This window comes from Vipera berus (assembly GCF_964194415.1).
Source record: "Vipera berus genome assembly, chromosome: 5".
Lineage (NCBI taxonomy): Eukaryota > Metazoa > Chordata > Lepidosauria > Squamata > Viperidae > Vipera > Vipera berus.
This window is the reverse complement of record NC_138207.1, coordinates 82,998,114-83,015,509: the sequence shown is the minus strand read 5'-3', so window position 1 is coordinate 83,015,509 and position 17,396 is coordinate 82,998,114. Positions and strand designations below refer to the sequence as shown.

The window sequence follows — 17,396 nt, the reverse complement described above, 5'->3', positions numbered from 1 at the left end:
TTAAAGCAGCCAACTCACTTTGGACAATGTATTTAGTTAAGTTCCAAGAGAACAGAAGGAAATATCTCCAGGGAAATAACTGTGTTAATCCATGAGAGCAAAACTCTCAGGAGTTTTTTTAGAACAAATATAATTTTACATGCTTGCGGGTTCAGCTTTTAAAATAATGACGACTAAAAAGAATAATAGAATACTGTAGATTCAAATCTCTTACTTTTCCATAGCGGCCACATGTCTTGTCTCAATCTTGCCTTTAGTACAGAGCGCTGTGGATAACTTCCCACTGAAAAGCAAGCTTTTTCTCGCCATTTTTAAAAGGATAACCCGGACCAGTTCTCCCAGATATAATCCACTAATCATCTTCTCAAACCTATATTCAAACACAGAACAGTCAAATGTCAGATATCTCTGTAGGGAGGTGTCAAAAAAAAGTTAAAATGGTGAAGCTTCAAACACCATTTCATGTTTAAATGGCCTTCAGTGAAAATCTTCCATCACATAATCACAACAGAGGACAAATTTCATTTCACCGAATGAAAGTTTCCTTTTCAAAAACATGTGTTTTAAAATACATATGTCTGATATTTTGGAATCACTTCAGTGATGGTATTTTTGCGCTTTGGGAAAATAATATGCCAAATGCCTGAAATGTGTCAGTTTGTGGCCAGTTTACCTCAATGTTTCTCAACCTTGGCAACTTTAAGAGGTGTGGACTTCAACTCCCAGAATGGCTGGCTGGCCGGCCAGGGTATTTGGGGAGTTGAAGTCCACACATCTTAAAGTTGCCAAGGTTGAGAAATACTACTTTAGTTTATGCACATCACTGTTCTCAGCCATTTGTTTGGGGTTTTTTTAATCCATCAATTTGCAAATTATCTGAACCAAAACCCAGTATAGGTAAAGGTAAAGGTTCCCCCGCACATGTGTGCTAGTCGTTTCCGACTCTAGGGGCCGGTGCTCATCTCCGTTTCAAAGCCAAAGAGCCAGCACTTGTCTGAGGACGTCTCCGTGGTCATGTGGCTGGCATGACTAGACGCCAAAGGTGCACGGAGTGCTGTTACCTTCCCACCGCAGTGGTCCCTATTTTTCTACTTGCATTTTTATGTGCTTTCGAACTGCTACGTTGGCAGAAGCTGGGACGAGTAACTGGCGCTCACTCTGCTACGCGGCACTTGGGATTTGACCTGCCAAACTGCTGACCTTCTGATCAACAAGCTCAGCGTCCTAACCCACTGAGCCACCGCGTCCATTAAAACCCAGTATAGATCTCTTTAAAAGGCTTTTGGAATATAGGACTTACCAAGTTATTTCGACTCCAGTTCTCTCCAGTTCTTTTATATAGCACCTCCACTAATTACACCAATTCTTAGACTAAAGTCAGAGTTACTGTGTTTACAAATAAATAAATAAACAAACAAACTTTATTCAGTGCAATTTCTGTTCCAACGGATGCCTAATTCAGTGATTCTCCACACTGGCAACTTTAAGATATATGGACTTCAACTCCCAGAATTTCCTCAGCCAGCATGATAGCTGGGGGATTCTGGGAGTTGAAGTCCACACATTTTAAAGTTGTCAAAGCTGAGAAACACTGGCCTCATTTGCTACCTTAGTAGAAGGAAACTTTTCAACAACCTGGCAACTCCACTTACAATTGTTTTCCAGGATTTATAGACCCAGAGTCAATCTCCTTGTCAAACTCTGTCCTGATGTCTTCCAGAGATGCATCATCTCCAAAGGCTCCCCATTCAGTGTTAATGCACATCCGGCCTTCGTCCCCTTCTACCAGATCAATATTGCTCATCTCTTCCATGTAGCAAGCGTTGGTGCCTGTTCCTGCTCAGTCATCACATTTTGAAAGATGGAAAAAACAGAGAGATGAATTAACAGCTTACTTCACTCCCACACCTCAATCTAAAATGCTTTTCAAAGCTATATGCATGATGTGCCTGATAACAAGATTGGTGGGGGAGGCACAGCTTGAAACAAATTTGCAATTCTGGAATATAGAATAACAGAGTTGGAAGGGTCCTTGGAGGTCTTCCAGTCTAACCTCTTGCTCAAGCAGGAGACCTTATACTATTCTGGACAAATGACTGTCAGTCTCTTCTTAAAAACCTGCAGTGATGGAGCGCCCATGACTTCTGGTGGCAAGTTGTTCCACTGATTAATTGTTCTCACTGTCAGGAAATTTCTCCTTAGTTTCAAGTTGGAACTGTCTTTGACATGTTTCCACCCGTTGCTTCTTGTCTTGCCTTCAGGTGCCTTGGAGAATAAATTGACCCCTTTCTCCTGTGATAGCCCCTCAAAAACTGAAAAAATACTGTCACACATAAACTTCTCTTCGATAGGCTAGATTTACCGAATTCCCTTAACCATTTATCATACGAATTAGCCTCCAGCCCCCTATTCAGCATTGTTGCTCTTCTCTGCACTCAATCTCTTTTTTGTATCGTGGTGGCCAAAACTGGAGACAGTATTCCAAGGTTGCTCTTACCAAAGCGGTATAAAGTGGTATTAACATTTCATGTGCTCTTGATACAATCCCTCTGTTGATGAGCCTAGGACCGCACTGGCTATTTTGGCAACTGCAGCACACTGCTGGCTCCTACTTCAGTGGCTGACCACTAGGACTCCTATTTCCAGTGGTGGGATTCAGCCAGTTCGCACCACTTCGGCAGAACCGGTAGCTAATTTTTTGTTGCCCAGGCCCAGAATGGACTTCCAGAACCAGCATCCACACAGAGAACCAGTTGTTCACATATCTGAATCCCACCACTGCCTAGATCCCTTTCACAGTTTCTGCTATTGAGCCAGGTACCACCTAGCCTATGCCTGTGCATTTGGTTTTTCTTGCCTAAGTGTAAAATTTCACTTTGATCACCACTGAGTTCCCTTTTGTTGGGTAGGGTGCAGTGTTCAAGTTTGTCACGATTCCAGCAATATACCAGCCAGTACAGGCTGTCCTCAACTTACAGGCCTAATTGAGCTTGAAATTATGGTTATAAGTCATGCCGGCCATTAAGTGTTCTATCCCAGCCTTGTTGTGTCACAAGAACAACCCCTTTTTATCAGTAGGCTGGAAAAGCCAACCCTTTTTACTTCATATACACTCCTGATACGTATGTCCTCAAAACAAAAAACAACAGAATACTTTTCCAACAAATAAGTGGTTCAAACAGCAAAACAGAGCAGGAGTTAAACAAGAATTTCACCAATAAAACAAACAGACCATGATTTCCTTGAAGTTCTTTACAAATGGTTGCCTTCAGCAACCAGCACTGCCCACACCTTCCCTTTTTATTAAGCAGCCCCAAGGCGTGGCTTCTCAATGCCTTCTCCTCCTTTTGCTGGGTTGCCATATAGCCTTCCTCTGACCTGCTCTAGTTAACTGCCTTCTATTATGAGCGTCTATAATGACATCCATCTGTGAGTCCTCAGAGTCTGACTCATCTTCCCCAGACAGCTGAGCCTCATCCAGAACACAATTGGAGCGGCCAGGCTCTTCCTCTGATTGTGAGTCTTGTAATGCATCAGAGCCTCCCTCCGACTCTGACGGCTTTCCAAACCCCTCCTCCTCCTCCTCCTCAGATTCCTCAGACTCAGCTGTCGGGAGCACAGGCTGGCATGGAATCACAACATTAAGCAGGTTATCATGTGACTAATTTCCCAACGCTTTTTTTTGTGATGTTCATTGTCTGCAGTGGGTGGTTTTTTTGCCAGAAATCAGAAGTAAATGCCATTTTTCAGCAAAAAATGTGTGTTATGGTGATGTGACTGGACACTGTAAACGGCCATAAAAATGGGCCGGTTGCCGAACACCCAAAGTGGGGACAGCCATCAAAACTTTGAATGTGGTACCTTTTTGGAGGGTCCATTGTAACTTCAAACGGTTGCTAAGCAACCAGTTGTGAGTCAAGGACTACCTGTATTCAAACAACCACATAAAAACTCAGTTAACCGAGATTAGGCATTTTCATCAAAACAATGATAAACTGAGCTCTTAATCTCATTTTATAAAATAAATGTCTTAGACTAGAGCGTAATGCCATGATTGAATTATTAAAAGATTTTTTTAAAAGATGTCTATAATTGATTCAAATTAAACTTCTGGAAAAAAAAGTCTTAACAACAGCTGGTTTGATCCTGTCTTCTTATTAAAAGAATATAAACTTACCAATAATGACACCAACTTCACATCGCTGGTCATCATATCCACAGGTCATCATTGTTCCCACTGTGTCATTGACCAATGCCAAAACTTCTATATCAATGTCCTAATGGCACAAATGCAAGAGAACCATATAATTAATTAAGATCTAGTCATCCATCTGTTTTGGAAAGGCAATAAGGTATTTTCTATTAATAATAAGGGTGCAGCACTATTTTTGTTTGTTTGTTTGTATCCCAGCTTTATTATTATTTGTACAAATAACTCGAGGCAGCAAATATATCTAACACACTTTCCTCTTCCTATTTCCTTCATACCACAACAACCCTCAGTCATTGGGCTGAGAGAAAGTGACTGGACCAAAGTCACGCAGCTGGTTTTCGTGGCTAAGACAGGACTTGAACTAATTGAAGTAGCCGAAGGACCACTCGGAACGACAGGCTAGTACTAACAGGGTTTTATTTAGAGCAAAGCGAACATAGAAAACACTGCCGGCTTTTATAGCCGGCAGCTGTCAGCGAGGGCCAATCAGGAGTGTTCATTTTGGCGCCGCGTCAATCCGGACCAATCTGCGTCGTCTTCTCTTTGACAGCTAGGCTTCCGCATGGTCCGGTGTTTTGACAGCCGCGAGCTGTCAGTGGCTGCGCCTGCGCTGTGCGGGGGAACTTTGACAGCTGTCAAAGTTCCCGCGTGTTCTTCTGTCAGATTTGCTTTTCCTCACGTTTTCAGTTTAATCACATCTAACTTAACTGTTTATATATAATACACCCCTTACCCCTCCCCTGGAGCGTTCTCTCCTCCTCTGTCGTTGGAACCTGCCCACCGGTAGTCTTTTAGGTAGGTGGGGGCCCTTCGGTTTCTGGTGGAACGACGTGGAAGTGGGGCGTTGTCGGGTTCTGCCGGTGGTGCGTCTCTTTGCTCCTCTTCCTCTTGGGTTGGTAGTATTTCTGGAAGGGGTTGCCGGTTGAGTTCCGCCGTTTGGGGGTCTGGTGTGTATGGCGGTTGTCTGGGTCTGAGTTGGTCGATATGGCAGCGTATGTTGCCCTGAGTCTGTGTGGCGATTAGGTATGAAATGGGTCCTGTTTGTTGTAGCACTGTCCCTTGGACCCATTTGTTTTTATCAGTGTAAGATCGTGCCCATATCATTTGCCCTGGCTTGAATGTGCGGGTGGGGGGGGTTTGTTCGTTTTCTTCCGGATATGTGTCAGGATGCAGTCTGTCAAGCCGTGTTATCAGCCTCCTTCCCCATCTTAGTTCCGCTGGTGATTTGCCAGTTGTTGTGCATGGAGTTGCGTGTTGTGACATTAGGAATTGGCTGAGTCGCCTTTGCCAATTCCCTTTGACGAACTTTTTTAAAGCTTCTTTTGTGGAGCGTACCATAATTTCAGCCATCCCGTTACTTGATGGGTGGAAGGGCGCAGACGTGACCAGCCTAATACAATTCTTCATAGCGAATATCTGAAATTCACGAGAAGTGAATTGAGGGCCATTGTCTGAAACTATGGTGTCTGGGAGGCCGTGTGTGGCGAATATTTTTCTTAGGGCTTGTATAGTGGCTCCTGACGTTGTTTTCTTAAGGGGGGTGACTTCTAACCATTTAGAATAACTGTCCACTACAATTAGGAAACTCTGTCCCTGGATAGGTCCTGCAAAGTCTACATGTATGCGTGACCATGGGTTTTTTGTTGTTTCCCATTTGTGGATTGGTGCCTGGGGTGGCTCATTCCGGGTCGCTTGACAGGTATAGCACCCTCCCACATATCTTTCTATCTCTTTATCTATGCCTGGCCACCAGACATAACTTCTAGCCATGGCTTTCATCTTGACAATGCCTGGATGTCCTTCATGTAAAATGTGTAATGTTTGGCTTATGTTCTTCTCTGGTATTATTACCCGATTTCCCCACAGTAAACATCCTCTATGAGTGGATATTTCATTTTTCCTGCTAAAATATGGCTGGAATTGGGGGTGTGGGTTTTGTGCTGGCCACCCTGTTGTGGCCCATTTGAGGATTCTGCTAAGTATTTTGTCTTTAGCTGAATTGTTGGCTATAATGTTTGCAGACAGGGGACAATCTGGAAGTTGAGAGATTGCTAGAATCAGTCCAGCTGGGGCTGGGTCTGAGTCCTTGTTTTGAATGGGCAGTCTGCTGAGGCAGTCTGCGTGTCCTAATTCTTTCCCCGGTTTATGTATTAACTGATAGGAATAGGCTGATAAGAATGTGGACCACCGTAGTATTCTCGGAGAGAGAATCTGTGGTGTAGTTTTATTCCACGTGAATATGCCCAGAAGGGGTTTGTGATCTGTAAATATAGTAAAGGGTCTCCCATAAAGGTAGTCGTGAAATTTTTTAACCCCAGCGACTATTGCTAGGGCTTCTCTGTCAATTTGTGCGTAATTCCTTTCTGCTTTAGACAGAGTGCGTGAATAAAAGGCTATGGGTTTTTGTGTACCATCCTTGAATAAATGACTTAACACTGCCCCGATTCCATAGGGAGAGGCATCGCAAGCGATGCATATTGGGGTGTCTTCTCTAAAAAGGGTGATCGTTGAACTGTGACAAATAATCTTTTTTAATGATTGGAAACTATTCTCATGTATTTTGGTCCAGGACCAAACAGTTCCCTTGTCCAGGAGCCTATGCAGAGGCTCCGCGATAGTGGCTTTATGGGGAAGAAAGGCATGGTAAAAGTTTAATAATCCTAAAAAAGCTTGGAGCTCTTGCTTATTCTTTGGGCTTGGTGCTGTTTGAATAGCCCTTAATTTTTCTGTGGTGGGGTGGATGCCTTGGCCGTCAATTTTGTACCCTAGGAATTCTGTGGATGTGACTCCAATAGAGCACTTTTCCCGTTTCAGCTTGAGGCCGGCTTCTCTGAGCCGGCTTAGCACAGCTGACAACCTGTCAGCTAAGTTTGCTTCGTTTTCTCCGGCGATGAGAACATCGTCGAAATAGGGGCAGACCCCGGGTATTCCCTTCAGGGTTTTCTCCATGATACCCTGAAAAATACCCGGGGCAGCCGATATGCCGAATTGGAGCCTTTTCACTTTAAATGCACCGCGGTGGGTGACAATTGTCTGGGCTTCCGCCGTGTCATTAGTGACAGGCAGTTGCAAATACGCCTGCGTGAGATCAAGTTTGGCAAAAATGGCGCCAGAGCGGATAGAAGCAAATACGTCCCTCACTGCTGGCACCGGGTAAGCGTGGGGACTGAGGGCTAGGTTGAGGGTCGCTTTATAGTCCGCACATAATCTCACTTCCCCGTTGGGTTTAATAGGGGTGACTATAGGGGTCTCCCAGCTTCCCCCTTCCGTTGGTTCGAGCACCCCCAGACCTATGAGGCGATCGAGTTCGTTTTCAATTTTTTCCTTAAGGGCAAAGGGTACTCTCCTCGCTCTTATCTTAATTGGTTGGATTGCTGGGTTTAACTGTAAGGAGATGGGGGGACCGGTGTATTTCCCTAACGTGCCATCGAAGACGTCTGCATACTTGTTGCAAACGGCTTCTAGGCTGGGCGATTGAATTGTGTTTACCCCGGTTATGGCGATTCCTAGCGGCCCGAACCAATTTAACCCTATCAAGTTGGTGCGGTTTCCTGGCGTAACTAGGACTTCTAAGGGCCCCTTGAACTCCTTGTACTGCACGGTAACCTTAGCCCTCCCTTCCAGAGGAATGGGGGTTTTCTGGAAGTCTGCTAGGTGGACCTGGGTTTGCCTCAGAGGAATTTTTTCCTTCCCCTGTTGACAGATCTCCTGATAAGTTTTCAGCGAAATTAAGGAGACTGCTGACCCTGAATCCACTTCCATGAGGCAGGGCACCCCCTGAATTCTTACCCTGATCTTAACCTTTGAGCTTAAGCTGTTTACCCTGTCAATTGTTTCTACCAGGGGCCCTGGCGGTTTTTCTCTGCTGGCCTGGGTAGCTGGCCTACCTGGGGAGTTTGCCTCCAAATCATTGATGTTGTCACGGCCCTTGCTGCGGCACACCGGTTTGATGTGGCCGGTCTTCCCGCAATTGTGGCACTTAGCGTTCCTAAACCGGCAGCTTCCTCTGGCATGGTTGCCCCCGCAGCTGGCACAGGCGGCCCGTTGCTCGTAACGCGGCGGTGGCGGAGGGGGGTTCCTGGACCTTCGGCGATCCGAAGTGTCGCCTCTCCTTGGTTGCCTGCGTTCCATTCGGCGTTGCAGGGCTTCTCCGTCGGTGAAATCCACCGACTCTTCGCTGTCGCTGAGGGTGGCGCTTTCTTGGAAGACGGTCGCCGGGCTCTCTGGGGTCGTGGTAGTCGGCTTCTTCTTGTGGTTGTGCTCGTAGGCCATGATTTCTCTGGTCAGCTCTGCCAGGCTCATGTCGGCCTTGGATGTCAGCTTCTTCTGCAGCCTCTTGTCCCTCAACCCGATCACCACCTGGTCTCTGATGCGGTCCTCCAGGTCGGGGAAACAGCAGTTCCGCGCGGCGTGTCTGACCCCAGCGATGAACTCGTTGGCGGGCTCGTCTGGACGCTGTTTCTTCTGAGCGAATTGGACCCGCCAGTACAGTTCTGAGCGAGCCGGCATATAGTACTTGTTCAGCTGGTCCACCAGGTCCGCGTAGGAGACCTCTGTGATGGGCACCGGGCTGAACAGGCCCACGGCAGCATCGTACACTGGAGGTCCGCTGATGTATAGTAGTGCGGCGGCCTTTGCTCTGTCGTCAGTGATTTTACTGACGAGAAGGAATCCCTCGACCTGGCCTAGGTGTGATTGCCATCTCTCGGGATGGCGGGTATCGAATTCCCTCACACGCCCGAAATTTGCCATGTCGTCCGGTCCTGGGTCGCTCCTATGGAAGTTAAAACTTCCAGTGACAGCTCTTGCCGGGAACTCTCTTCCTCGGCCGTGACTTCAGCTCAGGAACTCTCTTCCTCGGCTGTGACTTAGCTCCGGAGCGATCCCACCTTCGTCGCCAGTGAAGTAGCCGAAGGACCACTCGGAACGACAGGCTAGTACTAACAGGGTTTTATTTAGAGCAAAGCGAACATAGAAAACACTGCCGGCTTTTATAGCCGGCAGCTGTCAGCGAGGGCCAATCAGGAGTGTTCATTTTGGCGCCGCGTCAATCCGGACCAATCTGCGTCGTCTTCTCTTTGACAGCTAGGCTTCCGCATGGTCCGGTGTTTTGACAGCCGCGAGCTGTCAGTGGCTGCGCCTGCGCTGTGCGGGGGAACTTTGACAGCTGTCAAAGTTCCCGCGTGTTCTTCTGTCAGATTTGCTTTTCCTCACGTTTTCAGTTTAATCACATCTAACTTAACTGTTTATATATAATACACTAATATTTTGGGAATATTAAAAGGCAGAATATATTTCCCTAAAGCAGGGGTCTTCAAACTTGGCCCTTTTACGACTTGTGGACTTCAACTCCCAGAATTCCTCAGCCAGGCATGCCTGGCTGAGGAATTCTGGGAGTTGAAGTCCACAAGTCATAAAAGGGCCAAGTTTGAAGACCCCTGCCCTAAAGGATTTCAAAGGCAGAAACCAACCCTCCACCCCAAGTCTCTCTGCCCCAAACAGAAACCAGGTCTGCAGAAATGCAGATGTGATAATCTTGTCAGAAAGATTGGAGCCAGGAAGGTGGGACTAGAAAGACAAAGATCTCTAGAATCAACAATCCCTCACACAAAAAAAAATCCAACACAGGACATAGCCATCGGACATAGCCCCAGGGAAGCAAGATATGACCTTTGGGACATAATAGGATTAACCCACCAAGTCACACTCAGACTCAGGTCAAAGTTCATACCACAGGAACAACTCCAAACCAAAGCTCAAGAAGGTATAAAAACCCACCACTCCCAACTACATGTGTTCAGTTTTCCCAGAAACATCTTTCTGTCTGGCTCTCCTCTTCAGTAAACTACAACCTTCTTTCTAAAGCAGTCTCCATTTTGTTTATTCCCAGCTCGGACTGGACCCTGACGAAGATTTTTCTTTCAACACCTGGTACCTTAACCACAAGACCAAACTGGCTCTCCTATGGCAGTGAGTCTGTGATATCTTACAATAATATCAGTGCATTATTCGTATTATAGTAGTGAAATCATTGGTAAACTAATAACTGTAGATAAGATAAATTTTTCCTTTTTTCTTTTCTTTCTTAGTTTGTATTTTTAGTTTGTATTTTTTCTTTAATTTTTTTTTAAATTAAAGATTGTTTTGCTACAAAAAAAATATCATAGAAGCATAAGGCTGGAAGTGACCTCAGAGGTCTTCTTGTCCAACCCCCTGCTTAAGGCAAGTGTCCTTACACCATTCTGGACAAAGAATGGTTGTCCAATCTTTTCTTGAAAACCTCGAATGGTTTTCAACAACTCTATTTTTTTTAAAGTAACTAATGATATCACATGAGTTTGCTTTATACAATCAATATTGTTATATTATTGGACAGAGCTGCTAATGAGCAGAGTCACTGCCATTCTTAGAATATTGGTCAGTGGTAACTCCATATAACCAAAGGTCAGGAATTTCAACAATGGCAAAAAAGTCAAATTATCAGGCTTATATTACAAATAAATTCCTGTCCATAAATAAAGTGTAGGAGAAACCATCTAAATACTGTTAAAACTCTCATATCTGTATCCTTTCGGTGAAATAGAGCATAATAGAGCAACCGTCTTTGAACCAAGCTACTCAAATGGGCTGACTTGCAGAAATGTATCTGAAATCTGGGACTCATGACTCCTGTGGAACTGAAATTTGGCAAATGTTATAAACCATTTTATGACATAAAAATTATAATGAAGTATTTTATGACATAAGGGACGCGGTGGCTCAGTGGGTTAGGACGCTGAGCTTGTCGATCAGAAGGTTGGCAGTTTGGTGGGTCGAATCCTGAGTGCCGCGTAACAGAGTGAGCACCTGTTACTCGTCCCAGCTTCTGCCAACCTAGCAGTTCGAAAGCACGTAAAAATGCAAGTAGAAAAATAGGGACCACTACGGTGGGAAGGTAACAACGTTCTGTGCACCTTTGCCGTCTAGTCATGTCGGCCACATGACCACAGAGATGTCCTCGAACAAGCGCTGGCTCTTCGGCTTTGAAACGGAGATGAGCACCGGCCCCTAGAGTCAGAAACGACTAGCACGCATGTTACCTTTACTATTTTATGACATAATACAAAATGTTATAAAACATTTCCTATGGTCAAATCCGGTGGTATGATTGTGCTGTACAGTTCAACATGGGCTACTTCCAAGGCAGATATATCTTTGAAAATTCTCCCTGGATTTTTAAGAACTTTTCCAGTACATCAGAAGCTCTGTATTGGGGAAAGCACTGTGGAATCCGGTGAGGAAATATCTCTGAAAGGATGACTTAAGGGGTCACAGGTTCTTTAGTTTTGAAATAATGAGCAGGACAGTTTTTGTATGTGTCAGATTCAGCATGCAGATTCAGCATGCAGCATCCAAAAAAATCTGGTAGCACCTTTTCCAACATACCCATTACATTAAAAAGTATCAGCTTATGCCTGCTAATAAAAACAGTCTGCTACCAGAAGCCACCGCTCTCCTTCTACTCAGCATGTATATCAATTAACAATATGCACATTGCACACAGATTATTCAGAAAACGTATCCTGTTGAACTTGCCTTGTGTTTTCTGAGGGCTTTGCAGAGATTGCTCACCACATCAGTCTGTTGTACCCCTCGGACTTTAAAATGTTTTGTCCATGAAAGAAGGACCCCCTACCAAAAGAGCAATTATTAATGATAATAAATTAGACGACATTGTAAATCCATGAATGTTTGTGACTGGTGGCTCAGCAAGAGTGACTGGATAAAATCATAATTTTTATCACTCGATAAAAGAAGGACTAGGGGTGACATGATGGCAGTATTCCAGTATTTGAGGGGCTGCCACAAAGATGAGGGGGTCAGCTTATTTTCCAAAGCACCAGAAGGCAAGACAAGAAACAATAGATGGAAACTAATCGAGGAAAGAAGCAACCTGGAATCAAGGAGAAACTTTCTAACAGTGAGGACAATTAACCAGTGGAACAGCTTGCCTTCAGAAGTTGTAGGTGCTTCGTCACTGGAGGTTTTTAAGAAGAGACTGGACAGCCACTTGTTTGAAAAGGTATAGAACAGGGGTAGGCAACCTTGGGTCTTTTATGACTCGTGGACTTTATGTTCTGTACCAGCCTACTACCGGTCCTGCAGAAAAGGCAGGGACAACCCCTTTACAAAAAGGCAAGAGGCTGGAACTAAGCCTGCCAAATTTATTGACATAAAACAGAGCAAACAGAGCAAAACCAAACACGAACCATGAAACCGGAGCTATTCAAACGGTTGCCTTCAGCAAACCAGCCCTCCCACACATTCCCCTTTTAAGCAGTTCAAGGCATGGCTTCTCTCTGCCTTGCCTTCCTCTGTTTAGTCCTGATTGACTGCCTCCTGCATCGGGCGTCCTTGAACAGGGCCAGCTGTGGGTCATCTTCATCCATGCTGTCAGGCTCACACAGCTGGGTCTGCATCGTAACCAGATGGGAGGGGCCTGGCTGAGGGCTCTGCAAAGCCTCAGGGCTGTTCTCTGCAGGCTCTCCAACACCCCCCTCCTTCTCCTCTGAATCGTCCGACCCAACTGCCAAACTCACAGGCTGACCCTGAATCACAACACTTTAACTCCCAGAATTCCTGAGCCAGCTGGCTCAGGAATTCTGAGAGTTGAAGTCCACGAGTCATAAAAGACCCAAGGTTGCCTACCCCAGGTATAGAATCTCCTGCTTAATCAGGGGGCTGGACTAGAAGACCTCCAAGTTCCCTTCCGGTTCTATTCTGATTGAAATGTTTAAGTAATGGTGAATTTTTCAAAAGGAAATGGAGCACCATGGAAAACTCCAAACTTTTTCTTGGTCGAGTTGTAAGGTCTTCAAGTTCAATGTTTCCTAAAGGAGCCCAGATTCCCTATTCTATAGCAATGTCAGAGAATATATATGGGACTGGAACAGCACCAGATGGCTTCCTTTACCTCAAGCACCATTCAGTTCTTTTCAGACAGGGGTATGGGTGGCACAGATCCTCGTCCTCTCATTTTCAGCCCGCTTTCAGGTTGTTTAAAAGCAAGTTACCAGATTAGATTAGGCTGAAAAACTAATTGATATATCATACTGTTACATTGGCTTGCACACTTTAAAGCAGGATTCTGGGAACTTGAATTCTTCAAGTTGTCAGAGTTAAGAAACACTGGTTAAAAAGATTTGGGTAGCAAGTAATTTATTACCAGTAATTTACCAACTATCCTAGTTAATAATTTTACTCTACTTATAATGTGGTACATAGGGTTGCACTTACCTCCTCTAATTTATTCTGCCTACAGGGAAAAGAAAAGGTAAAACCAAGAGGTAATTTCTTATATTTTATGTCCTTTGTCTCCATAAAGTCTGCAAGACAGTCGCCCACATATTGAAATAGCTGGAAAGGAACACAGGCTAACTATTATTTTAATGGACCAATAATATCCCATAATGATTAATACAAAATGCTTTTTGTATTTCCTTCCACATAAAGATTCTAGGCAGCTGACACTGAAGAAGAGGCAAAACAATATTATCAATTATCTACATAATTAATTCTTAAGCATGCAAGCAAAACGCGGAATCCTTGAACCCAGTTCTAAATATGTCTTCCTACATCAGTGTAACTGACTTGTTACCATTTCAGTAAAAATGAATACTATCAACCTCCAGACATTTGGAGCTGTAATCTCTCAGAATCTGTAGCCATCAGGAGCTGCAATGCTAATATAGGTAGAAAATCTATGTGTAAAACCTGCCCCAGTCAGGTCCCTTAGGAAAGAAAGGTTGCTGATTACAGTAAAGTCAGGCTAGAGCTAAGATTCCTGCGCAAAAGATTACAAATTTTTGCCCTCATCCCTGCCCTCCCCCCATGACCAATCCCTCTTCAGCCAATGAAGAGCCACATAGGTGTTTTGAAAATCGCTGAGATGTCTGGGACAATCCACATTCCATTCTCAGGGTTTGTGGCCTTGAATACTGGTACAAGATGTCATCCCCCCCCTCCCTATTTCCCTTCACATCCCCATTCATTGTTCTGTCCTCTCCCACTGAGTAGCCTCAAAGAGGCTCAAAAGTCCAACAGAAGCCAAACATAAGCTGAACAAAGGAAAACTGAACTTCTAACAGTTGACTCTCTCCAAAGGTTTTATCAGGCAGCAATGTAGTAATTACCGGCAATGTTCCCAGGTTCTTGGCAGACTGCCAGCAGCTTCAGAGCCTAGATACGGACAAGCAGACACGCTACAAAACTCAAACGCCAACAAATTGTCCACCACGCCTGTCCTGCGCAGCCACACCCCTTTTATACTCTGTAGGGTGTGGCCCTATGTCTCCCGGCCACGCCTCTTGGGATGTTGCAACAATTGCTGCTGTTGTTGGCAACGTCTTCTACGTCTCTCCCTTGCATCCAAAAGGGGCTCTTCCTTGGTGCTGCCGGCCTCTGCCTGCTGTTCTGCCTCCCCCTCTGTTTGGCTGGGGTCCATAGGCACGTCAGCCACAGTCAGTTCTTGCTGACTCACCAAGGGAGTCGGCCCCTCCGGCACGCCGCTCGTGCCAGCTTCCTCCTCCTCCAACTCATCTTCCGAGTCGGTATGCCACGATAAAGCACCCTCCGGGGCCGGGGTCACAACATTCATGTTTATTGCCCATTTGTTCCCCCTTGCCCCCTCAGCCCTAACTTTTGATGGCAGGATGCTGGCAAGGTGCCAAGCCGAAGATGGCAGAACTTACACTATGTTACTTTGGTTATTTGAGCTCTCCAAGTAGAGAGAAAGAGTTGTTAACTGACATCAGACCATCCTCCTTCAAGCAATGTTTTTCAATCTCAGCCCCTTGAAGATGTATGAACTTCAACTTCTAAAATTCCCCAGCCAGCATGGGAGTTGAAGTCCATACATCTTCAAGGGGCTGAGACTGAAAAACATTATCCTAGAACAGGGGTATCAAACTGCCGGCCCACGGGCCGGACGGGTCACAACAAAACCACACCCACCCCATTGCCAGCAATGGGGAAAAAGCTGCAGTATGTCGCACGACATCACGTGATGTTGCGAGTTTGAAATGTCTGTCCTAGAGGTTTCATGACTCTGCTATCCAGGGGAGGGTCTGATAAATTAATCTGTAAAACCACAGGAATATATCTGAAGGTGGGATTCCTGCTCTCAATCTTACACCAGTCCATTTGCAGATACTATCATCCACTGAGTTGAATGTAGCAACTCCTATTGAAATATCCAGAGTTTGCAATAATTAAACAGGAAGTGTTATATGATGCAGTATTCATGTATGTCATGCCTCAAAATCCAGGAATCCATAAGAACAGATCTCAAAGGGATACAAATCTCAAAGCAATACGCTACTTACATCTGTTCCACTTCCCTGTATGATTTCTTTAGGTGTTGGGTAGAACTGACTCTCCATTTGTACATGTTGTTTTCCTTCTTCAGCTACTTTAACATGTAGGACTTTAAATTTGGAACCACCCAGGTCCAAAGCTATGAACTCTCCTTTTTCTGTAATAGTGAAGTAATAGTGAGTAATGATTAATTCTTCTACAAATTCTTGCCAAACGATGCTTCTTGAACCTCAATAGTTTTTTTATATAGAGATTGGATAGGGCTATTGGATGCTGCCATGTTTGAAGAGCCTCTAGTCTACAAACCCATGAGCCTACATTTTGTCTACAAAAACATTTAGTCTACAACATTTTAGTCTACAAAAACATGAACCGTGGTGATGCAGTCATTAGAATGCAGTATTACAAGCTCATTCTGCTGACTGCCATCAGTTTGATTCTCACCGGCTCAAGGTTGACTCAGCCTTCCATCCTTCCAAGGACAGTAAAATGAGGACCCAGATTGTTGGGGTCAATATGCTGACTTTGTAAACTGCTCAGAGAGGGCTGTACAGCACTGTGAAGTGGTATATAAACAGTGGTGGGATTCAGCCAGTCCGCACCACTTTGGTAGAACCGGTAGCTAATTTTTTGTTGCCCAGGCCCAGAATGGACATCCGGAAGCGCCATCCACACAGAGAACATATTTGAATCCCACCACTGTAGATGCTACTGCCATTGCTATCTATAAAGACATACAAGTTTCTTAAAAGACCAGTTGCTTGTGATTCCCCAGCCAATGCACCTATCAGGTGAATAATGTCCCAAAACTATGAGTAGAACTTCATTGTGGACTTTCATCACAAACATTAAAGGTGTCACAATATCAAGAAGTCATTTGAGACTTAAGCTATTGGTTTAAGATCTAATGTCAGAAGGATCCTGGTATGCTAGGATTTCCTCCCCCCCACCCAACATCCCCCAGTTATCTGTGAATGTCCAATCAGGTGCTTGCATATTGTTTAGGAAACAGGTGCTCAATTTCCAGCTCTGTATATTGTTAGTTGACCTTAGCTGGCTGTAGCTTCTCACAAGGCTCAGCTGGGCTTCCATCCCCCACCCACACTTATTTCTTACATTCTAATCTTTCCTTCCCTCCCACCCCCCCACCCGCCCCCCCAACCAGGCTGTCAGCTCATGAAGCTTGGATAGGTGAGATGAAGCCATGACAGGTGCAATGAGGACATGATAGTGATAGTGGCTATTAAACAAATCTGGCTTCCCCCATCGACTTTGCTTGTCAGAAACCAGCTGGGAAGGGCATAAATGGTGATCACGTGAACCCAGGAGGCTGCAGCCATTATAAATACGTGCCAGTTGCCAAGCACCCAAATTTTGATCACATGACTGGGGATGCTGTGACAATTATAAGTGCAAGGACCAATCGTAACTTGTAACTGCCATTGTAGCTTACGATGGTCGCTAACTGAATGATGACAACCTGTTGGATTAAAAGAAAGGCCTTACTTTTTACCTGAACCATCAGGAAGTGACCTCACAAAAGTTGGTAGCATTTTTACTGTAGCTGTCGGATTGGTATCTCTTCCTAGACCTTTCGCCATCTCTGCTTGGAAGCGAGTCATCACATCGTGTAAAATATCATCCGAAAGGCGCATCTGATACAGGTACCGGTCAACCTTGGAACAAAATATACCAGCTACACATTAGTTTTAATTCCAGGAAAAGTGACATTTACTTACTTATCTGGTGGGAATGACCCTTGGTCCATAAAGCCTCTTATTATTATAAGGGGATGGGGGATACAGGTACCAAGCTTTTATTGTAATCT

General features: G+C 44.9%; 1 protein-coding gene across 3 annotated transcripts in view; it reads right to left on the bottom strand.

The window, feature by feature from the left end:
* LOC308668967 (hexokinase HKDC1-like) overlaps positions 1-17,396 on the bottom strand; it is a 62,191-nt gene that overhangs the window by 31,695 nt on the left and 13,100 nt on the right. The window contains exons 2-8 of one of the 3 annotated variants that reach the window (XM_081329309.1): positions 17,082-17,244; positions 15,577-15,725; positions 13,490-13,609; positions 11,789-11,884; positions 4,178-4,277; positions 1,653-1,836; positions 215-370 (exon numbers count right to left, since the gene is read on the bottom strand). In XM_081329309.1, the coding sequence (XP_081185435.1) occupies positions 215-370; positions 1,653-1,836; positions 4,178-4,277; positions 11,789-11,884; positions 13,490-13,609; positions 15,577-15,725; positions 17,082-17,244 (968 nt within the window). Of the gene's footprint in view, positions 1-214; positions 371-1,652; positions 1,837-4,177; positions 4,278-11,788; positions 11,885-13,166; positions 13,194-13,489; positions 13,610-15,576; positions 15,726-17,081; positions 17,245-17,396 lie in introns of those variants that run through there. The other 2 variants (XM_081329307.1, XM_081329308.1) reach the window with 2 other exon arrangements.